At 35.2% G+C, this 25,386-nt stretch overlaps 1 protein-coding gene across 1 annotated transcript; it reads right to left on the bottom strand.

The window, feature by feature from the left end:
* Nucleotides 1-908: 908 nt before the first annotated feature.
* On the bottom strand, nucleotides 909-25,083 carry LOC100377438 (OTU domain-containing protein 5-like). Its single transcript, XM_006822142.3, has 9 exons — nucleotides 24,503-25,083; nucleotides 17,297-17,390; nucleotides 15,527-15,591; nucleotides 14,274-14,430; nucleotides 12,678-12,826; nucleotides 4,271-4,465; nucleotides 3,382-3,625; nucleotides 2,875-3,042; nucleotides 909-2,046 (listed from the first exon to the last, which is right to left on the bottom strand). The coding sequence occupies exons 1-9, from the start codon at nucleotides 24,911-24,913 to the stop codon at nucleotides 1,904-1,906; spliced, it is 1,626 nt and encodes a 541-aa protein (XP_006822205.2). The 5' UTR covers nucleotides 24,914-25,083; the 3' UTR covers nucleotides 909-1,903.
* Nucleotides 25,084-25,386: the final 303 nt, after the last annotated feature.

The raw sequence follows: 25,386 nt of genomic DNA, 5'->3' as shown, positions 1-25,386 counted from the left end.
TGGCTGCAATCAAAGATGGGCATTATCACTATCGATTATGCCATGATGAAAGTGTACTGGTATTGATTCTGGTGATGAAATTGACATATAATCACCAGACTTTTGCTATAGAATAAAGTTCCAGGCAGTTCAATACATCCGCTTCAAATGATGTTCACATTCTAATCTCTTGATTGGTGGAAATGTTATCAAAACTTTTGATTGAAATTTGACATTGCACATTAATTGTTCGTCTTTAATACAATAAATCCAGTCATGCATTTCATTGCTGAAAGTAATGTTTGTTTAGATGCGTTGGGAACAAAAAAGTCAAAAGGAAGGGACATAATGGCTATCCAGGAAACAACTCAAAGGATCTCAGATTTATCTTAATAAAAAATGATTCGCATTTGAAATATTGATTTTGACATAGAATGTTGTGCGTAATTTGACAACACATGATGCTGAAGGTAAATTAACAAACAAATCCCTTGCACTGCTTGATAATGTTTGGCGCAGGCAAGAACTTCTAAAGCATCTAAAACATCTTGCGAATATCGTAGCTATTGCATTTATCCCAGTACACATATTACTCTGCAGGTTAACGGATTCAAAATTTTGCTGACAAAACAAGTTCAATAGAGGTTGGCATGTGTCAAGATCTGTGAAAAGCATGCATCTCTAGTGAACATTCATTCAATATAAACACTGCTTATATACACAGTCCCAAGGTTGAGGGACTGTTATATAGTAACACACGACAGAAACATGAGCATTTTTTTTATCATGGTTTATTATTCCACTTTTTGAGTGTCCCTTGCCAACCAATTTGACAATAGAAAATACTATACACAGAACAATTTAATTAACACATATTAATGGCATTATGCCAGTCATAATTTCCGTGTAAGTCTCAAACTAAAAACAGAGAATAAAAAAAAAATTACAGCACTGTAACCAATTTGAAATAATACCTGATGAAATTTACCTTGTTTGTAGAAGAGGGTGGGGTGGGGTGGGGTGGGGTAGGGAGGGGGTCAGAGGTAGGATTTTTTTTATCTGGTATGTGAACATGTAGTTCCATTTCTCACTGGGTATCTACAGTTAACGCAAGATGCCTAAATAAATTGAAAGACCAAATGCAGTGTACACACAGCATTAACACAAGGCATACAGGCACACCAGTTGTCAGCTTTATTGCAAGACTCATTCGTTTCATGTTACTTGTAAAGCATTCATTTTCATTATTTCTGATCATTCTCATTGAGGTTTAAATTTTCCAATAAAACAAATAGTTCTATTGTAATTTAATATGTTCATCAGTGAAAATAGTAAAATTAAAACACATTGCATAATTAATGTGTTTATAATACTTGTAGCCATGCTCCCAATCACCCACTATAACGTGACTTCACCTTCACTTCACTTGTGCAGGCTACAACAAAAATTGCACACAATTTAATATGTTGAAATGAGAGCTGATTAAAAATTGGAATTTATCAAAATTGTGCGATTTGATATCCCCTAAATCTGAGGGGAACTGACTAAAACGCTCAAGTATAATCACATGGTGGTGGATTTTCATGATACAATACAGACAACTGTAAACCCCCCTGACCCATGAACAAAAACATCTAGAACCACTCAAATTATTACTCTTGCCCCTCCCATGCTATGAAAATTTAATGAATATAGTATATGAATCTCTTGTTAGCATTTTGACATGTCATGATTTTAGTTGCTGCTTAGCAAGTTCAGTAAATATGTGTAAACATGACATAAAATTGTGTTTTCACTTGACAATTGCTTAAAAATACTCTTGTCTGGATGGTTTCTATTTCGCATTCCATAAATATTGTTTTGAAAAGAAAAAGAAGTAATATGCTGCTAGGTTAGACTCCACCGTGATGGTGGTGGTTCTGTTTTAGCTGCTAGGTCCAGCTCCTCCAGAATGGTGATGGTCTGGTTCTACACCAGCAGATTTTCGAAGGTTGTCCAAATACTCCTGATGAGACGCAGCTAACACACGGGCAAGAAGGGCATCATCATCATCCCAACCAGACAGTCCTGTAATATAAATACAGAAACTATTTTACTAGAAATTAAAAGTTGAATTGGTTTTAATGTGATGTAATCAAAAATAAATAAAATAATACTTTTGTCATTTTCACATATGACGGAGAAGCATCCAAGATAATTTTACCTTGTATTCACAAGAAAAAAGTTGCGTAACAGATAACAAGAATATTTTTTGCACTTTGTAAGATGTTTGTGAAAAGACGAAATATCCTGTTTTAGAAATTATGGAGCCTTGCCCTTGGATACCACATTTATGTATCTATGCATCAAATACTTTACTACGGACACAGTAGAATGATTGATCACAGCCTGTATGCCATTTGTTATCCAACTAAACCACTGGTGAACATGTTCAAATACAAGAACAGTGTAATTTTCTGTGTGATACAATAATTTGAAATTGTGATAGTCACAGATCACAGATACAGCTGTCTCTAAAAAAATAAAGCAGTTTATTTTATGACTGGAAGTCCAGGCATACTTGACAGAATAAAACATGTATATTTACCAGTAGGTAAATGTATGACATGTTTTGTTTTTGTATAGAAGTTTGATAGAAATCGTTACAGATGCAGGTCCAAGAAATGACCCCAGACGGACCAGCTAATAAAGTCAAAGTGAATAGTTCCGGTTTGGGGACTAAACTGGGAAATTAGGAAAAGCCCTGCTATAATTGACTCAATATTCAAGATTTTCACCTTTTTAACCGTTTCACCACCAGTTCCAGTTCCCTGGACTAAACTGGGACTATATTAGCTTTTGTGACACCAAAAACCAATATCTATAAATCACATATTCCTGAAAGGAAGAACTTACCATAATGAGCTGGGGATAATTCTCTTATATACGTTTCTGGTTGAAATGTTTCTAATGCTGTGGCACCCGCTGTGCTGGGTCTGGGAGAGGATGGTCTACATGCACCCTGTGGTGATCCCATAGGAGGTGTAGAGATAGGCGAACTAAAACTGGCTATTAATGGGTTTTCTGCAATTCAAATGTAGAACAAGTGAAGAACAAATGAGTAAAGATATAACATCATGTCATATTTATATATAAATCTTTTATAAATTTGATATGGTGGTTGAAAACAAGAGGAATTACAATTGCTTTAAAGGATACACAACAGTAAACTGGCCAATGATTGAATGACTGACTGATAATGGGAGTTATCAAATCTTATATACTAGCCAATGGAAGCATATTGTATGCATTTGAACAAAGCAAAAGGGTCTTCCAGGGTTAATTTTTTTATTAATATTTTATAAATTTCCATAAAAATCATTAATGAAATTCACTGTAATTTGCAGTTTCTCATGTTCTTACCTGTAATATTAGCTAACGGACTTCCAACATTTGGGTGGAGCGGTGACTGTTGATGTTGTTGTTGTTGTTGTTCTACGGGCTGTATAGGAATGTGGGGAGGGGAACCATGGTTACTACCACGGCTGAGAGGTGAATGACCTCCAGCACGACGTTGCTGTTGTTGTGATCCCTCACCAGATGTGGATACATTGTCCCACCAATTGCTGGAAGTACCACTCACAGACGTTGCACTAGCACTGCAAGACTGCAAAACAAAAGCAATCATCCCATTTTAATACCATGAGTCAATGTGGACAAAGAAACCTGCACTAATGTTCTTGATGACATAAGTAATTACATGAGTAATTCTTGGGGGCTTGGATGTAATTTTCATCTTGACCTTTTCACCACCTAAATTTCTCGCCCAAATTTGTCTTCACTTTTTCCTTATATTCTGCAATATTTCTAGAAATGAACCCTAATTTTGGAGCCAACAGACAAAATTTGAGTCAATTTTTAGTTTTTACTCAAAAATTCAGCTATTTTTGTTCCAATCTTCTAAAGAAAAGTGCAGGAATGTTTTGTGAATTTGTGATGAAAAGAGGGAACTGGAACTGGTGGTGAAAAGGTTAAAAAGGTGAAAATGTTGAATATTGAGTCAATTATAGCAGGGCTTTTCCTAATTTCCGAAGTAGGCAACTAGATTAGAAAAGTAGGATGAGGAGGCCAAAATGTAACACTTAGGTTGCAAGTTTAAAAAATACAAAATAGCCAACTGAACAAGCTAAGTGGATATCTATTTTAACCAACACCCCCTTCTTAACAAAACTTGTGATTAGTGGTGATTACATATTTCAAACAGCGATGGCTGCACAACTCTAATCATTGGTATAAATTCATATATGCTTACAGTTTCGTCTTTTCTGGCTCGTTTTTCATTATCCTGTAACCACTGTAAATAAGATTCCCTGGCTATTTGTTCTTCAATAGCCTCGTTAGTGGCCTCCCAGTCGGTGGCTTTTAGTTTGTCTTCTAACATAGCATGCTCTATATGCCAATCTTCGGAAACTTTCACAGCATCATGTAATAGATTTGTATCAGCTTGCTTAAACACAAATATAAGAGAAACACTTGTGAGTTTTCTGTTATCAAACTGTAAGCAAGCAGACTGATATCTAATTACCGGTACATCTGAATAAACTGTATTAAAGTGTTGCAGTGACCATGGTAACACCTCAAATGCTGCAAAAGTATTTTATTGCGAAAGATGCATTTGAACACAGTCCAGTAATATCAAAAATGGTCTGCACCAACAATCCAAACACTGTATTAGCTCCACTCAAAACACATTTCCTTGTGAAAATTCAAGATTTTGTTTTGATCAAAATAAGTATAAAATAAGATATCCAACATATCTACAATATGGTAACAGCCAAGCTCCGGTGAAAAAGCGTTTTCTCTAACTTACAGGTCGATTATGTCATGCCAAAGTGGATGTATGTGACTACGAATATCACAGCAGTGACTGTGTTTAGTATTTATGACAATAAATAGTGTACGAGCTGAGATTTTGTCGGATAAAAGTCAAAAACACGAACCGGGGAAAGGGGCGCGCTACTAATCTTGAATAATTAACTACTGTCAATCAAAGTTACCTGATGTTGGACCGCTGAAACAGGATGCGTCATAGGCTATGCAAGTGATTAACAACACTCATTAGCATAGCCACACCTCCAATTCACACTTGCCCAGGGCAAGTAAATTGGGCCTTTAATAACCATGAGAATTATGTCAAATCTAAATTTGTTGGCTATGTACTGCAGTTTCAATTATTTTAAAATCAAATATACAAAATTAACTATTTCTAATTCTCACAATATTAACAGGATTCATTTTGTGTCAGTTTCAAAAATTACCGGTATCATGAAATGTGTTAAGGACACTGATAGAATCATTTCGAAAGTTAGTAAAAATGTTGTCATTCAATGTTTCTAAAAATCATAAATATATTATTGTTACTGCACTTTTATTCAGCCACCTGTCATTATAGATGAACACTCCACATTATAGACAGGTATATTTTTTTTATTACACATGCAAAATTTCTACAAACCTCTCCAAATTATGATTCAAAATCATCTGTAAATTACTAAATAACCATAAATACAAAAAAGTGATTGTAAATTTGTGGTTACAGACTTTGGACTGCTATCTTTTCATTTCAATAAAGTTTTATAGCTATAACGAGTGTTCTCCCAGGCCTCTTAAGTGACACGGTACCGTGACGCTTGGACACTCGGCCATGATGCTTGCCCTTTGTCAGTGACGCTTGGTCACTTGCTTGTGATGCTTATTGCTTTGTTTACAAGTGTCAGTCTCGTCTTGCACGAATTTAAAGCAATAGCATGTATTAATCGAAAGGTAATCCCGCTTTTGTTAGCCATACAAAGACAGTGGTAAAAACGGAAGTCAGCAATAAGTTGTGAAGTCTTTCAAGGGTGCAGAGCCTCCGAATCCAAAAACAAAAATTACCCCAAAATTAAAAATCAAAGAAAGCTTAGAAAGAACTCCCATGTGCTGAGAGTATTGGAGACACATTAAATATAATTCGAAATTACTTAGCTGAAAACTAATTATGCAAATCAGAAAATTAATATGACCAGATTTGAGTGTAAAACTAATGAGGTCTGCGCAATGTAACAGAAAATCTATGTCTCCAAGTTTAATTGAAATGTGATTAGAACCAAAAAATTATGAATTATTATGCTTATTAGGGAATTAATATGAACAGATTTTTACCCAAAACTAATTAGGTTTGTACATTGTCCTAGAGCATCTTTGTACTAAGTTTCATTGAAATGGAATAATTAGCACCGTGAAAACTCCAAAATTTCGACCCCTCTAAAAATTCGATCGCCTATTTATTTGCCGGGTTTCGGTGTTTTATTTGCCTCCAAATTTTCGACTCCACTAAAAATTGCCGACTCGTTCTTATTCGAAAATTGCGACCAGTTTTAGTTTTCCCTCAAACGAAAAAAAAACCGATGTGAGCGTTCAAACGGGACCTTCCTCGAAGGCATGAATCCGGGTTTCTGATTGACTGAGAGATTTTTATTTTATTGGTAATGAAAATATATTCTAAATAAACGAAGTTTCAAATAAAAACGAACACAAAAATCTCGGCATGCTGCGTTTCTGAATTGTTGATTATTACTGTACTCAGTAGTGATTATAATAATGTACACAAAATAAATTTGTTGAATGGTTATGAAATACAAATAAAAGTCAACTTAGTTTCATCGTAAGCGAATGATTCCGGTCTCGTATAAACGTTTGATGCTGTAGGATATCCGCCATGTTCTCTTAGGTCAAATAGGTCAAATCGCTAATTAACCAATCAAAAAGCTGGATGATGCCAACGTGTTCAAATTACCATAGCTTATTTAAATATGTTAATGTTATTGAACGCAATGCGGAAGAGATTGATGTTGTAGTACGATATTTTGGCTTGGATTTTGATGCGAAAACGGCATGATTTTTTTTAAATAAAAAAATTAGTTGTTTTTAAAAAATAAACTGGTCATCTGAAGAATAATTTAACATTGTTCACAGTGATAACAGCTCATTCTCGAAAGGAAGCTTACCCGCTCACGCTAGTCACGATAAAAATCATACACGTGTACTCTTGAATAGACAGACGTCAATGACTACGGTTAAACTTAGACTCTATTTTAGCCGGCAGGATTGATTGAAATGTCCGAAAAATGACGCCAAAATACACCTTAAAAGTCCCATTTTATTTTCTTAAATCCCATTTTATTTTTTAATCCAGGGGCGAATTTACGGCAGAATTTGGTCCCTCAAATAAGGGACACGTGAGCTTTGATTCTAACCGGATACATTGCACTGGGTCGGGGAGATCGTTTGCTAAACTTCCATGTATCTTTTGTCCAATGGGTACCTGTACTTCGAACATTCGCAAGTTTTCCTAGGTAGTGCGAGACAGCTTTGTCTTTTGACCTATTAGTTTTGTGCTGACCTCTTCTCCGCGTCTTGATGTTTTGTTTTGCTTGTCATAATACTGATTGATGACTTTGTTTAGATTTTGAGTTACAACTCGGCCACGATCTTTGCTTTTACCGTGAAACATGAGGAAGTTTACGTCAATTGACGGACATTGCGTTTTTTAAAAACTAATGAAGCACACTGTCTATCATCCCCATTTTTTCATTTGCTGATTTCTATTCTGAAAAATTCGACCGTCCGAAAATGCACCTTAATTTTGACTCTAAAAACACGTCACATTTCTAACACCAATTATTTAAAACCGGTCGAAATTTTGGAGTTTTTACGGTACTTTAGATATCAGTGTGAAAGCTTAAAATTGGTTAATTATGCAAATTAGGTAATTAATATGTACAGATTTTAACCCACAATTATTCAGGTCTGTCTATTGTCCTACAGCATCCATGTACATTCATTGATATGTGATGTATAGTACCTGAGATATCAGTGTGAAAGTTGGTTAATTATGCAAATTAGGTGATTAATATGCACAAATATTTACCGGAAACTAATTGGGACTGCATAATTCTAGATTCATTGAAATGTGATGATTAGTACTTTAGATATCAGTAGAAAAGCTGAAAATTAATTATGCAAATTAGGTAATTAATATGCACAATTATTTACCCTAAAAACTAATCAGGTCTCTGCATAGTCCTAAAGGATCTATGTACCAAGTTTCATTGAAATGCGATGATTAGTACTTGAGATACCCGTGGAAAAGCTGAAAATTAACTAATTATGCAAATTAGGTGATTAATATGCACAAATATTTATCGAAAACAATCAATCTCTGCATAGTCCTTGAGTATGTAAGTACCAAGTTTCATTGAAATGTAATGCTAACTACTTATATCAAATGCTGAAAATTAAGTAATTATGCAAATTAGGTAATTAATATGTACTGATATTACCATAAAAACTATCAGGACTGTGCAGTGTCGTATGACATCTATGTACCAAGTTTCATTGAAATGTGATTATTAGTACTTGAGATATCAGTGGAAAAACCGAAAATTGACTAATCATTATGCAAATTAGGTAATTAGTATCCACGGATTATTACCAAAAACTAATCAAAACCTTGCATTAGTTCAGAGCATCTATGTACCAAGTTTCATCAAAATCCAATGAGTGGTTGTTTAGATATCAGTGGAACAGTCATGGAACCACTAAAAAATAGCTAATTATCATGCAAATTAGGTAATTAATATGCACGAATTTTTACCAAAAATCAATCAAATCTGCGCATATGTTCAGAGCATCTATGTACCAAGTTTCATCAAAATCCAATGAGTGGTTCTTTAGATATCAGTGGAACAGTCATAGAACAGCTAAAAATTAGCTAATTATCATGCAAATTAGGTAATTAACGAGCATGGATTTTTACCAAAACCTAATCAAATCTGCGCATATGTTCAGAGCATCTATGCACCAAGTTTCATCAAAATCCAATGAGTGGTTCTTTAGATATCAGTGGAACAGTCATAGAACAGCTAAAAATTAGCTAATTATCATGCAAATTAGGTAATTAACGAGCATGGATTTTTACCAAAACCTAATCAAATCTGCGCATTGGCCCAGAGCATCTATGCACCAAGTTTCATCAAAAACCGATGTATGGTTCTTGAGATAGCAGTGGAACAGTCGGACACACATACACACATACACACACACATACACACATACACACATACACACATACACACATACACACATACAGACACACTAACTGCAAAGACTCCCATTTTGTGCTTCGCACATGGGAGTCAAAAACAAGTGAAATTAAGTCGCATTGGAAAGAAAAGTGTAAATAATTCAACAGCAGACGAGACAGGTTAAGAAAAAATGAACCCTGACCTCTGGAAATACCCCATTCATAGGGTGCCTTAGTATCGAAGAACGCCGCCCTAAGGCGACATAATGCACGTTGCAACCTTGTGACCGATGCATGCTGGGTTACAGAGGGTTCTGATTGAGGTAACAAAGATGGCGGCGCAGAGTGCACGTTTTTCCCGCAATGTTTAAAAACAACATCTCGTTGCCGATTTTGATGTATTGCCTATGATAATAGTCAATGAATCATTTTAATAAACAATTTGTGTATTTTACATCAAAAAGTCAGATACCAATGATCGCAACAGCAGCACAACGCAGTGCCTCCAGCTGGCAATGTTACGGTGATCGTAGCGTTACTCACAAGGTATATTGCAATGAAAAATCGCAGACTATTAGTGCCAAATTGCCATTGTAGAATTTTGTTCTAATTATTGATTTATTAATTTCAACATATTTCGATATCTCGCCGACTTTATAAATTTAACCAAAAAATGTTTCCCCCGACATTTATATGAACCGACAGTGACATGGACACTAAAAATTGTACACAATGATGAACCAGTTACATCCTTAGATAACACATTATATTCACTGACTGGCTATAACAAGTCTTTCAATTTGTTTTCCTTTTTATGCTGTTCTATTTCAAACTTTATTAGACTTGATACAAAAAAATAAAATACATGCAGTCAAATGACATAAAATTTATCAGGTATAAAAATATCTTTAATTGTAGATTGACCAAATTTGTTGGGAAAAACTGATTATTATGCAAATATAATTAAGCAAATTAGATGTATTGTTATGCAAATTGGTCGTGATGCTTGACATGAAGTCTGGGGAGAACACTGGCTATAACCTTAGTTTGAATACTGCCAAATGTATATCTTTATTGGTCAGATGTGCATATATGCAAACACAGAGACAAAGGAACCTTTGTTGTGACAGTTAAAACTTTTGCATAACGTAAAACAATATTTTACAATAGCAAGAGAGATTGCATGGTACAACTTCTAATATTAGTTTCAGTGAAAATACAAATGTATTGCTTTACTGATGATAATCAGACCAATAACTTACTTACCCCAAATAACCTATAACTTATCCCAGGTACATATGAAGGCAATCCCAAATAACCTACAACTTATCCCAGGTACATAGGAAGGCCATTCCAAATAAACTACAACTTATCCCAGGTACATATGAAGGCAATCCCAAATAACCTACAACTTATCCCAGGTACATAGGAAGGCCATTCCAAATAACCTATAACTTATCCCAGGTACATATGAAGGCCATTCCAAATAACCTATAACTGAGCCCAGGTACATATGAAGGACATCCCAAACCACCTATAACTTATCCCAGGTACATATGAAGGCAATCCCAAATAACCTACAACTTATCCCAGGTACATAGGAAGGCCATTCCAAATAACCTATAACTTATCCCAGGTACATATGAAGGCCATTCCAAATAACCTATAACTTAGCCCAGGTACATATGAAGGACATCCCAAACCACCTATAACTTATCCCAGGTACATATGAAGGACATCCCAAACCACCTATAACTTATCCTAGGTACATATGAAGGCCATCCCAAACCACCTATAACTTATCCCAGGTACATATGAAGGCCATTCCAAATAACCTACAACTTATCCCAGGTACATATGAAGGCCATTCCAAATAACCTACAACTTATCCCAGGTACATATGAAGGCCATTCCAAATAACCTATAACTTATCCCAGGTACATATGAAGGCAATCCCAAATAACCTATAACTCATCCCAGGTATATATGAAGGCCATCCCAAACCACCTATAACTTATCCCAGGTACATATGAAGGCCATTCCAAACCACCTATAACTTATCCCAGGTACATATGAAGGCCATTCTAAATAACCTATAACTTATCTCAGGTACATATGAAGGCAATCCCAAATAACCTATAACTTATCCCAGGTACATATGAAGGCCATCCCAAACCACCTATAACTTATCCCAGGTACATATGAAAGCCATCCCAAACCACCTATAACTTATCCCAGGTACATATGAAGGCCATTCCAAATAACCTATAACTTATCCCAGGTACATATGAAGGCAATCCCAAATAACCTATAACTTATCCCAGGTACATATGAAGGCCATCCCAAACCACCTATAACTTATCCTAGGTACATATGAAGGCCATCCCAAACCACCTATAACTTATCCTAGGTACATATGAAGGCCATCCCAAACCACCTATAACTTATCCCAGGTACATATGAAGGCCATTCCAAATAACCTATAACTTATCCCAGGTACATATGAAGGCAATCCCAAATAACCTATAACTTATCCCAGGTACATATGAAGGCCATCCCAAACCACCTATAACTTATCCCAGGTACATATGAAAGCCATCCCAAACCACCTATAACTTATCCCAGGTACATATGAAGGCCATTCCAAACCTCCTATAACTTATCCCAGGTACATATGAAGGCCATCCCAAACCACCTACAACTTATCCCAGGTACATATGAAAGCCATCCCAAACCATCTATAACTTATCCCAGGTACATATTAAGGCCATTCCAAATAACCTATAACTTATCCCAGGTACATATGAAGGCCATCCCAAACCTCCTATAACTTATCCCAGGTACATATGAAGGCCATCCCAAACCACCTACAACTTATCCCAGGTACATATGAAAGCCATCCCAAACCATCTATAACTTATCCCAGGTACATATTAAGGCCATTCCAAATAACCTATAACTTATCCCAGGTACATATGAAGGCCATTCCAAATAACCTATAACTTATCCCAGGTACATATGAAGGCCATCCCAAACCACCTATAACTTATCCCAGGTACATATGAAGGACATCCCAAACCACCTATAACTTATCCCTGGTACATATAAAGGTCATCCCAAACCACCTACAACTTATCCCAGGTACATATGAAGGCCATCCGAAACCACCTATAACTTATCCCAGGTACATATGAAGGACATCCCAAACCACCTATAACTTATCCCTGGTACATATAAAGGACATCCCAAACCACCTATAACTTATCCCAGGTACATATGAAGGCCATCCCAAACCACCTATAACTTATCTCAGGTACATATGAAGGCCATTCCAAATAACCTATAACTTATCCCAGGTACATATGAAGGCCATTTCAAATAACCTATCCCAGGTACATATGAAGGCCATCCTAAACCACCTATAACTTATCCCAGGTACATATGAAGGCCATCCCAAACCACCTACAACTTACCCCAGGTACATATGAAGGCCATTCCAAATAACCTATCCCAGGTACATATGAAGGCCATCCCAAACCACCTATAACTTATCCCAGGTACATATGAAGGCCATCCCAAACCACCTACAACTTACCCCAGGTACATATGAAGGCAATCCTAAACCAACACCAATTGTGGCTTTATATGGATCAACAACTGAATTATAATGAATATTTCTATGATAACTAACACGGATTGGTTCATTATCTGTACGCTGACTACCATGAAATGTATTCATCGGTTCTGAAATAAAAATAAAACAAGCCATGCATGGCACAGTCCCTGTTAGTTATCGAATTTAAAATGTATAGTTTTGTTTATAGAAATATAGCTGGAATATAACCATGTCAGGAATATGATTATTATGATGATTGTTTAACATAAAATGATTGACATTTGTATCTGATCATCAAACAAGTACTTGTCCATATCGAAAGATATTGCTCTGGAACAGCATTAATTGAAACAAAATCAGCCATTTTGAATACATGTATATATCTATAACATGATGTATAACGAATATATAAAATTTGAACATAATCAGTCAAAGCATGTCAGAGATATGGCTCTAGAAGCCCAATCATTAAAACAAAATGACTACCAGTCAGCCATTTTGAATCCGATCTGAAAAATAAAATGACGTGCTTTAGAAACCCATAATGTTTAATGATGTTATAAATTTGAACAAAATCCATCCATAACTGATTGATTTTTGATCTTTTTTTAGCACAAAAATGGCCATCATTTGGCCACTTTGAATAGGATCGTCAAATCAATATATCTGTATATCTATGACATGATGTATAATGAATATTTAAAATTTGAACATAATCAGTCAAAGCAAGTCAGAGATATGGAACAAGAACCACATTCATTAAAACAAAATGGCCATCAGTCGGCCATTTTGAATCTTATCTGAAAAACAAAACTATGTGCATCAAGGTCCTATAATGTTCAACGTATATATCAAGTTTGAACAAAATCCATCTGTAAACAGCCGAGAAATGCTTGATTTTGATAATTTTTTAGCACAAAAATGGCTGCCATTCGGCCATCTTGAAACAGATCATGCACCAAATTAATGAGCATATGTATAATATTATGTAAGATGTATGTGTGAAGTTTGATTGTGATTAATCCAGGCATTTATAAGATACAGGTCTGGACGAACGAACGAACGAACGGACGGACAGACAGACGAACGGACGAACGAACGAACGGACGGACGAACGGACGCACACACGGAGGTGAAAACGCAAGTCCCCGTTTTCGGACTGCATCTGAACGGGAACTAATGAAGACTAATAAAATGAAGTTGTCTGTTTATCTTGCCAAAAACTATTATCTCAGTCACACATAAAATATTATCAAAATGTAATTTCTGATGCATAAAAACTTGCGTTTCCAAACACAATATTTTTAAAATAAGAGGTGTTAAGGAACAATTATGTGAAATATTTGATGATATGTATATGCACAAATTGTGGGCAAATGGTTGAATATTCACTCAGATTGACTCTTCCTTCAAATTACTGCACACCAAAGTAACTCATCACAAAGATAAATCCCATGCAAGCTGAACATCATTCAAAAGCATTAGCCAATAAAAATTTAAATAACTCAAAAAGGAAAGCCTAGAAAACTGGACATATTTCATTTCAAGAAGTTGAAACTGAAATGTTGACATTACCTGTGCCATACATGTAAACTTCTATTGTTCTATTATACATTTCTGAAAGCGCTTGCATTTCTAAGTGGTTACCATGACAATTATCTGTACGTTTTCGATTTATGTAAGCATTAAAATCTTCAGTTACATACTGAGAAAAATGATCAGAATTTTTTAACTGAAAAAAAGAAAAGAAACATGATAATATATATCAGATTTAAGCACTATAATTGTTCACTGATGTACATGCTTTTCAATGTCATCAGATTAAGACAATGAATGAATGGTAATTCATCTTTTTTTAGCAATACAAACACACTGCAAAGATATATCCTTACCGGTATTTGCTTTACAACAGTTATTTGCAGTTTTAATTACTTATGGAGCACAAATTATCAAATACAGAAAACAAATTTAAAATGAAATTGCATTGAAAGGAAAACTCCTGTGAATTGAGGCAGGTTTCATTTAACTGCAGACAGCCGATAAAAATGAGACACACCCTGATCTCAGGAAATACCAGTACCTCATTCATATAGTGCCTTTGCACCAGAGATCACTGACCATGTCCAGGCAATGAACTTTGTGACATTGCGACCAATGCATGCTGAATGACAAAGGGGATTCAAAAATTTTTAACTTTTCGTTTGAAAAACATTTTATTTTTATTTTTGTACAGAGCAAAAAAACAATGAAATCAATGCAGCAAAAGAACAAAGGAAATTGTGGTACTGTTTTGTGCAAGAAAAAAAAATCATGCTCTTCTTCATACACAAAAATAAGTATTTCACAGTATTGAAGCAAAATTCCTGGCAGTAATCACAATGTGTTTTTTGCGAAAAAAAAATGCATGTGTGTGCGAAGGATTTTTTTAAACAAGGGAACAGTGCCCTCATGCCATGCACCCCCTTACCCTGGGGAGCAGATCCTCTGGCAACCATAAAATTGTGATTGACCAAGGATCACATGTGGCCACTGTCTTTAACTGTGACCTGTCTGATTTTGGCCCCAAGGAAGCCATAGAATGCTCCATTTTAACTTAGAATTATCAAAAACCTCCACACCCTGGTGGGGAGAACCCTATCTCCAAACTTGGTGGCACCATTGAATTGCAGTGCTCATTCTTGCAGTTTCTTTCTAGAAAAACCCCTGTGTGCACAACACTAATTTTTCCAATCCAACCAACCTTGCTGAGAGAGATACTCATGACTGTATGACATCATGAATGAATTATCTAAAATCTGTGTATATAATTGATTATTATAATTACTCACCATATAGTCCATGCAGTGATTTCGTACAATGGAATGCATTTCCTGGTCTCCATATACTTGATCAGCTGTAGTGAAAAACAAAAAAAATGCCATGAAGCATTGCATATAGGCAGTCGTACTGATGATAGGGACTGATTGGCAAGAACCGTCAAAAATAAAATAAAGGTGCTGTTCGCTGCTTCCACTGTTGAATGTGTATGTGTTGCTGTTGATAAAACAAATTAGGGCAACTTTGTCACAACAGATCATTTGTTATCAGACATTTACACCTTAGTTGGCTAAAATGTATATGATTTTACTGTGCAATGGACTAATAAAGTATCACCAAGATAAGCAAGCTATAAATTAGCATATTCTGTATTACCGAGTATTACCGAGTATACCGGTACATCTTTAACACACGACTATGATGCAAATTATATAAGTGTGATTTTGATGCATTTTTGACCTTAAAATGGCTGTCACTCATATCAAATGGGCTCTATGAACAAGTGATATCAGGTGACAATCTCATAGTATTATATGAATATTAATGAACCCCATGAATAAATAATGCCGTCACTGTCACATAATATTGTACAATGCACAATACTGTAAAATACTTTATTTTAGCTGGAATAAATTTTCGCTGAAAAGACATTTTGGGTGTTTTGTTCAGAATTTATTTTCACTGATTTTTGACGTGTTGAATGTAAAATATAGGAAAAAAGGTATATTCGCTGAATTTTATTTTCACTGAATTATTCCTTCAATGAAAATAGCGAAGTATTTTACAATATATGTAGAATAAAACACAAGATGTGATGTGTACTACCGTACTCGACCGCGTTAGCGCCCAGGGGCCTCAACTCAGAAAATCACGATTTTTTAGGGGTGGGCGCTTACCCGAGCACCCCCCTCGAAAAAGAGTGCAAATGAAAAATTTGATTCATCAAGCGACAGATTACGTCTTTGAGGGAAATCAAATTACGAAATTAGTTGAGTCGTCATTGATTTTCACAACGAAGAAACAGAAATGATCACAAAAAATATGCACATTTTATTACAATATTTATTACGTACCACCAGAATTTACGAAATTAAAAACATTTGAGTCTGTTGGAACACAGTCGAAGTCAAAATTGTCATATTATCTCCACTGACGAAGGTGTTGGATCGTACGCAAACTCTCACTTTCCGCCATGATGCATTTGCAGATTTCACCTGCAGCGGCGTCCTTTGACCTAATGGGTCAAGTTGGTTATTAACCAATCACAATGCTGTGTTGTACTGACACAATTCTTCGGAAATTCTCGAAGACTTTCCGGTAACGCAATGCGGAAGTGAATTATCGATGTCGAAGTACGATCTGTTGAAATTGATTTCAGCGAATAAACGACATGGTTTTTCCAAAAAACTAGTAACTAGCCATTTTTGAGAGGTAAACTGAATATGGCATGAAATATTTACCGCATTTTACTTGTATTAACAGGTCATTGTCGAAGCGTAGTTTACGCACGGTTACCGCGTTCTACGCATTCACAACATGTTCACAGCGGTCGATATCCACGCTGTATCATATAAAAACGATTACCAAGATTCGTTACGCAAGACCAAGTTTTAAATTAGTTGCATTTTGAAGGGGTGGGTGCTTTGCCGAATGTGAGCCCAAATATAAAAATTGCGCAAAAGTGGGGGTGGGCGCTTGCCCGGGCATGGGCGCTAACGCGGTCGAGTACGGTACTGAAATAGTCCATGGAGTGGATAAAGAGTCACCATGCAACCACTTACCGACTGCACGGAATAAACAAGCTCCATCAGGAACCATTTTCTTGATAATAAAACCTCTTTTTTCTTTTAATGCTTTTTCAAACCTTCTTTCCATCTATAAGTAACAAGACAAACTTTAGTCAATACGGTAACATAGAACATGTAAAATAAGGTCAAGATAGAATAAAAAACTCTGCATACATGTACATAAGTTACTGTCTTCTTAGATATGTCTACTGATTTTGTTTAAACTGGCTTCTGCTTAGCAAAGATGTTAGCAAGTCACTTTGTCTGATGCACCTTGTGGATTGAGGACATACAAACAATGTATGACCAAAAAAGTTTTGCTACGTATAGTAGAATTCTGAGAACATCTCTGTTTCAGAAGATGCTGCTGTTGTTGTTGTTTCAAATCAATTGAAATCAATGTTAATTTTGAAGTTAATTTTTTAATTGCATGTATTCAAAACAATGTATCTAAGTAGCTGTGAAATATGGAACATACACCTTGTGTTGATGAGGTATTGAATTATAATACAAAAACAAGCAGTCTATCGGCTGAGATAGCTTCGCTGTTAGCAATGCACATTTCAATTAAAGAACTGAAGATATCAATAGAAAAGGAACAATATGTATAGTATCAAAGCAATCGGACTTGCCGTTTTCAACAAGAAGTCGAAAATATTCATTAAAATTAGAGAATTAAACATATCATCACAAAATGAACAAATCTGAGAGAGGTCTACCTGAGATACCTATCAAAGCAATAAGACTTGCGGTTTTTAAGAAGAAGTCAAAAATATCACTTTTTACCAAAAATTACAAAAATATTCACCAAAATTAGAGAATTAAACATATCATCACAAAATGAACCAATCTGAGAAAGGTTCAAATGAAGTATCTATACATGCAATATCAAAGCAATCACATGCAATATCATTTTAACAAGAAGTAAAAAATATATTTTTCCTAAAAATTACAAAAATCTTCACGAAAACAAATCTAGGAGAGGTCTACCCAAGGTACATACAAGTATCAAAGCATTCAGACTTAGTTTTTAAGAAGAAGTCGAAAAAGTAACATTGACACAGACGCCATGTAAAGCATTCAGACTTGTAGTTTTTAAGAAGAAGTCGAAAAAGTAACATTGACACAGATGACGGCGACGACGGACATCGATGGAAAATCATTCATATGATAAGCTCTGCTCGTCAAAGTCAACAGCGGAGCTAAAAATAATAAAACGACATCACTTGTAAATTTTCCCTGCGACTGGAAGCATAACCTTTTTTTTTGGCTTCAAAAGAGCAAACATTTGGGGTCAACATCCTATATAACTAAAAAACTAAGAAGAGTTACACCAGAGAGAGAGAGAGAGAGCACTCAAAGCAAGGGGAATGGATTAAAATCAAAATTGACACCAACTGGGGACAGTGAGTATCTTTAATAGTAACACCTGTTACATTTATGAAATCAGTGTGCAGAGGGGTTATTAATTAATACAGTATACCCGATACCAGGGCAAGCGATTTTTTTAATTGTCTTTTAAAATGGGAATCAAGAAGACTGTCAGTTTCACTAATGTACACCAAGTTACAACGTTTATAAATATTATGAATAAATATACAAATTAATTTAGGTTCGGAGAATATATGTGGATGAGCAGTAATGGATTCTAAGAGACTAATGATTTTATTGGTGGGAGAGAAGTACGGACAAGTCAATCAATGTTTGGTACCAAGGTGGAGAATGTTACTATTGTCATAGAGGCCCTGGGTATTATGTTTATTGTAATTATATGCTTGATTTCAGAGTGTAATATAATATTGGAAATACAGTGAAATAGTATAAAGAATGGGAAGAATGTCAAGTAAATTTTATCAAAACAAATCTGTTATGCATATGCAAAATATGTCATGTGTTGTACACCAATTATTAAGCAATACAAGTGTGTGCAAAAAATGTCAATTTACACTATTTAGTTATCATATTCTATAAAAACTTCTACACCATATCCATATTACCCCGTACAAGTCTGAAATGTTGTATTTATTTATTAACAATTTAGAGACCCAAAATCTTTTATAAATCACGAAAACGCCACCAACGTCACAATTATTTTTAAACTTAGATGCTCATGCTTTGTTATTTACATTCAATGAGCTTATTCAAATTTATCTGTATTATTATTTACAAATAACAAGCATACTTAAATGGTATTTATTCATAAATAATTCATTTTTTTGCATGATATGTAAATAATATAACACAGCTTTCTGATCATTTACAACACACAAAATAGTTTGTATATACTTCCCATAAGAATGACTAAAGAATATAATATGCTGAAAATTGGTTTGCGAATAAATGCTGCAACACAGATTGTTTTTAAAAGAATTTAATATTTATAACTTTTTTATATGTATAAAATATCTCAAATCATAATTAAATAATATTTCAGTAATGAAAGAAAATAATAAATATAAATAATAAGGTGTACATAAATACATGTATATATAAATACAAGTGGCGTATACAACAGATTGTTTATTTACATCAAAACATGTGTTTCGTGTCATAGTAATATGGCCAAAATAAAAACAGTCGTTATTCAGCCATCTTTGATCTGATTATGAAACACACTGATATGTATGATGTATGTGCCAAATACGAATGAAAATGGTACATAAATTGTGGAAATATAGTAGTAAGGCCAAAAAGTCAGATGGCTGTCAATCGGCCATCCTTGACCAGATTTTGAAACGAATTGTTATGGACATGCATCCTAACATGTATAAAGTACATGTATGTGCCAAATTTGAATGAAAACTGACAGAGCACGTCCAAGATAATGCATAAAAAAACAAAAACAAAATGCCTGCCAGTCGACCATCTTTGATCCAATTGCAAAATAAATCGTCATGGACATGTATCCTAACATGTATAATCTATGTACCAAGTTTGAATGACAACTGACAAAGCATATCCAAAATACAACATTTTCAAAAAACAAGATGGCTGCCAGTCGACCATTTTGAATTGAATCGCTAAACCATTGCATGTGCATATGTCCCACATAAGGTACTAGGCACATGCAAAGAATGAATGGAATCGGTCCACATGATTCTGAAATATGACGTTCGATAGACTGACACATGGACAGACGGACACACAGACGGTCGGACAGACAAACTCAGGAACCCCCGGATGGTCGGGGACATGTATCCTAACATGTATGATCTATGTACTAAATTTGAATGAAAACTGACAAAGCATGTCCAAAATACGACATTTTCAAAAAACAAGATGGCTGCCAGTCGGCCATCTTTGATCCAATTGTGAAATAAATCATCATGGACATGTATCCTAACATGTATAATCTATGTACCAAGTTTGAATGAAAACTGACAAAGCATGTCCAAAATACAACATTTTCAAAAAACAAGATGGCTGCCAGTCGGCCATTTTGAATCGAATCGCTAAACAACTGCATGTGCATATGTCCCACATAAAGTACGAGGCACATGCAAAGAATGAACAGAATCGGTCCAAGGGATTCTGAGATATGACTCCGGACGGACGCACGAACACACGGACGGACGGAGACCGAATTATAAGTCTCCGTTTTCGGACTTCGTCCGAACGGGGACTAATAATACCTGGTAATACGAATTGGATTATTTAGAAACGAAACCAACCTTAATGTTTTGTCTATGTACAAACTTAACATAACCTAAGAAATGATGTTACATGTACAAATCCTTAGATAGTAAAATTCATTGAGGGCACATGAATGGGCATACATTTTGGGGAAAATATTGGAACAGAAGCATTAAGATTTTATGAATTTTACTATCAAATTGGACTCCAGGCAGGCAAATTGAATCAGATCACAAAACAATACATATATGCATTTTATAAAATAGTGTCTGTGTACCAACATAATTGGTTATTACAAGCTAGAGAAAAGATAGCTGCCATCTTGAATCAGATCTTGAAAACAACGCGCACTTGCAAATCAACAAGTTAAGTTTTATTGAAATTAGCCCAGTCATCTTTTAAGAACTGGTTTCAGACATGTACAAGTATTAGGATTTAGCTCTATTCTGCGTCCTAGTCACCAGTCTGCCACAATTGATCAAAAACAAAATTGATATGTATACATACAAGATCATGTATTGTCTTTGCACCAGGATTGAAAGAAATGCACAACCCACAAACACGTGCATTCACAGACAGATCCAAAAATAATAGCCTTAATTTGCGGACTTTCTCTAAAAGGGAACTAAAAATTAATTTTGTGCTGGGCCATATGAGCAAAAAAAAAAAGATAAACTGTAACATGGCAGTTGGCCAAAGTGCCGATGAATCAACAACATTGGTACTGGATTGGGAAAATCCACCAAGCTGAGGAAAGCAGTTGGTTTTCACTAAATTAGAAACTATAACTTTGATATTCTGGTATCAATGAAACAGTTTGAAATACAGGCATTAATTCCATTCCTTGCAAAACGTTGTTTTCAAAATAAAGAAAATGTCATTAGTATGAGCAAGTATGTGACTTGTAAAATGAAAATTGTGGTGTGGTGTGAAATCTATAGAGAATTTTGGAAGAAAGGATGTTATCATACTCAAATAATTAAGTCTAGTATTATTCCATTGTTCCAAGCATTTGGCCAGTTGCCAAATCAGGTACGTTTCCAGAATTCTAGAAGACGACGTCAACAATTACCTAATACGTATCAGTAATAACTATAAAACGACTAATTTTCACTGGGTTTAAATTTTGCTGATTTACCAATTCAGACATATTCTGTGGGTTTTAAAATTCACAGTTTTATCATTTAGATAATGTGTTCAATGCTAAATTTTACATATTCACTGGGTTTTAATTTAGCACATTTTCTAGTCTAGCAAAATAAGCAAAATTAAAACCCAGTGAATAATTAACCCCTTTACAGTATTTGATTGCTCCATTTTTAACCATGACCTTATATAACAAAGTGCTCATTTAAAAATTAAATCAGGAAAAAAACTGTGTATAACTGTATAAACACAAATAAGTGTTGTGAATCAAAATACTGTAAAATCACTTAATTTTCACAATTTGATTATTTTATGGTATACATGAATACAAAAGTTTGTGAAAGTCACAGAGAGTCCACGTTGTAGAAACAGTTATTTTTCACTGCTACAAAATTTGATTTTCACATACCAGTGAAATGAAAGCAGTTTACACTAGACTCCAGTTAAAGCACTGTGTTGTGTAATAGTAAAAAGATAACATTTATGCTTTGTTTTACTGCATCCACCAAATTTCCATTCTTAGTTAGTATCACAATGTATTATCTTGATAAATATTCCTACATACATTTAATTACTGTGTCATGAAAGCTATAGCAAATACCCGATAGATCACAACATCTGTGTTTTGCTCACCTTTTAAAATGATAAATATCTACATTATAATGGTATATAATATAATAATGTATTCCTGTAGTTTTTCTAAGCCACTGGTATTTGGTGCTCATTTTTCAAATCCTTAATCTTGCTGAGATCTAGAATTGATATTTTGTTGGACTATAGAATATCTGCCACACTGAAAATACTTTTTTTTGCTGATTTATATTTTCTTCTGACGACATACATGTTTCAGTGTAGATCCGATTGGATGAGCCTAAATATGCGACAAATCAGAGTTGGCACAGCATATGGCAATGAACATAAACAATATGACAGGATATTGAATTGCCATTGATACACATGGCCTTAACAGATTCTGAAGGTGAGGCCATGGCCAAATTACTGTGAAAAGGTTCATTATTCACTGGGTTTAATTTTGCTTGTCTCGCTGACTGAAAAATGTGCTAAATTAAAACCCAGTGAATCTGTCAAATTGAGCATAGAACATATTATCTAAATGATAAAACAGTGAATTTTAAATCTGCTAAGTATGCCTGAAATGCTAAATCAGTGTAATTGAAACCCAGTGAAAATTAGTCATTTTACAGTATTGTACATTGATTAGGAAAGACAAATTTAGAGTAATTTTTGTTCCAAATTTAGACCATATTTTATACTTTCACAAAAATATCTGATTTTATATTCAGGTGCTGTATTTGTTCTATTGGAAGCATATAAGTGGTCGAAATAAGATTCAATGATTCATCATACAATCATTCTATTGATTCATCATACGATTATTCTATCGATTCTATTGAAGTTGCACTTCTAATAAAGCAAATACAATGAATATAGTTTTGTTTTAATCGTACGTTTATCAAATATGAATTTTTGCCCATGTGTTCCAGAGCAGAGATAATTACCAAGTGTTACCAAAGGTGTACCATTAAGTTCTAAGCAACCACAAAATATACTGTAGCATGTGATCAAGATTACAAAATAATAGTTCCAGTAATTATTGTTTCACCATAGACTTTGTGAGTATTTCACATGGCGAGCTTATGTATATTTACAAGTCCTGGAATGTATGGAATGTAGAGACACCTATTTTTTAATAACTGATACATCATTTCCAAGTAATGAGATAAAGTACTGGGAAGGCTGGTTGGGTTTTTATTTCATTTTGATTGACAACCCCACCCCCACCCCCATGACATACATTCACCCACCTACAAACACCATGTAACTACTATTTCTATTCAATTTAATATAGGTTTGAGATGAGGAAATATAACCATCAAGTTGAAGTTAGTCATTACTTCTTCAAAAATATGATTTTTTTTCCCCTTGGCCACAACATACGATTTACCTGTTAACTGGCACGTATTCAAGGTGGTTTTACAGAAACTAATATTATTATGTAGTGTTGATGTAGGGTAAATGAGAGGGCCTTCTGTTAAAACTGAAAGGAGAAACCTTTCAACTCGGCTCTTCTAAGTCATACAATCACGTTAACCTATAAATGTAATATTAATCATACCGTATTAGCTTTGCTGTTGGACCCATTCAATAATGCTATATTAATGAATGAATCTAACAGCAAGGCAGCCACTAGTACTACATACAATTACATTGTTACGTACATATGAAGTTTACAAATTATAAATAAACGTCTGTATACTAGTATTACATATTAATTATGATGACGACGTTTGTTTACAATTTCGTATCGTCAAAACCAATATGATTTGCCAAAAATGAGAAGTGTGCGCCTACTGAATTGGGACAAATCTCGAGGAAATGTTTGAATAAAAGGTGTAATACCTCGTCTACGTCCTTTTCGGGACCAGTGCAGAAAACATTGTCATACTCGTCGCCACTGTTGTAACCGGCTTCGCTGGAACAGCTAGCCGAGGCACCGAGGTCACCGACATCGACGTCCCTATGTTTCCGACCACCCCGGTGAGGAGACGACGAAGCACGGTGTCTTCGCTTGTGAGGTGTACTTCCACTAGCCCCATCTAGATTGTCATGTCTTTCGTAATTAGTCCGAGTTTCATGAGGGGTGCGCCCTTCATCTCTCGATGGAGTTAGGGGCCATCTTGGGGGCGAATTCCTAGCTCGGCTTCTCGGGTCACTGGAACTGTGCGCAGAGCCGTGAGAATGGGGACGGTTTTCGCCCCCGTCACTGTCATTTTTCTCCTTGTTAGCCTTCTTTTTTGGTAGAATTGTCATTGTACCCCTATTAGTGACGTAAACTCAAACCCAGGCTACGGAGTTAACGTTGAAATTTTCCTCAGAATTCCATGGACTCCTAACCAAAACACACAACAGACTGTGAAAATGGCGACTGCTCAGTGATCTCCCGATGAACCACTGTATGGAGATGAAATGACGTAATGCATAGCGCCCTCCCAGTTCCAACCAAAGTATCGCGCGCCCTCGTATTTTGAGTGTCCATCTAAAGTACTAGTATATGAATACAAATAATATTGGTCACAAGATTGGCGTATTCCAGGAGTTTTATATATTTTTAAAGTGTTTGACCAATTTTTCGGGTGTAATTGTTTAATTTTACGACAATATTTTTGTGACAGATTACAATTAACTATTCTACCTCACTTCTTGGAGGGACGAAACACTCTGAGAACATTATCCTCTCCCTTTTCACGTTAAAAACGAAAACGATTATAAAACATTAAAACGAG

Source organism: Saccoglossus kowalevskii, chromosome 3, assembly GCF_978046115.1.
Source record: "Saccoglossus kowalevskii chromosome 3, keSacKowa6.1, whole genome shotgun sequence".
Classification (NCBI taxonomy): Eukaryota; Metazoa; Hemichordata; class Enteropneusta; family Harrimaniidae; genus Saccoglossus; species Saccoglossus kowalevskii.
Note: the sequence above shows the minus strand (reverse complement) of the source record. Positions and strands in the feature narration are given on the sequence as shown.

Excerpts from the sequence above, each read along its gene's own strand:
- LOC100377438 (XM_006822142.3), bottom strand. The coding sequence starts at position 24,913 with ATGACAATTCTACCAAAAAAGAAGGCTAACAAGGAGAAAAATGACAGT. Across the intron at positions 17,391-24,502 it reads CCGAAAAGGACGTAGACGAG|ATGGAAAGAAGGTTTGAAAA; the intron begins GTATTACACCTT and ends TGTTACTTATAG. Across the intron at positions 2,047-2,874 it reads ATTATCCCCAGCTCATTATG|GACTGTCTGGTTGGGATGAT; the intron begins GTAAGTTCTTCC and ends TTTATATTACAG.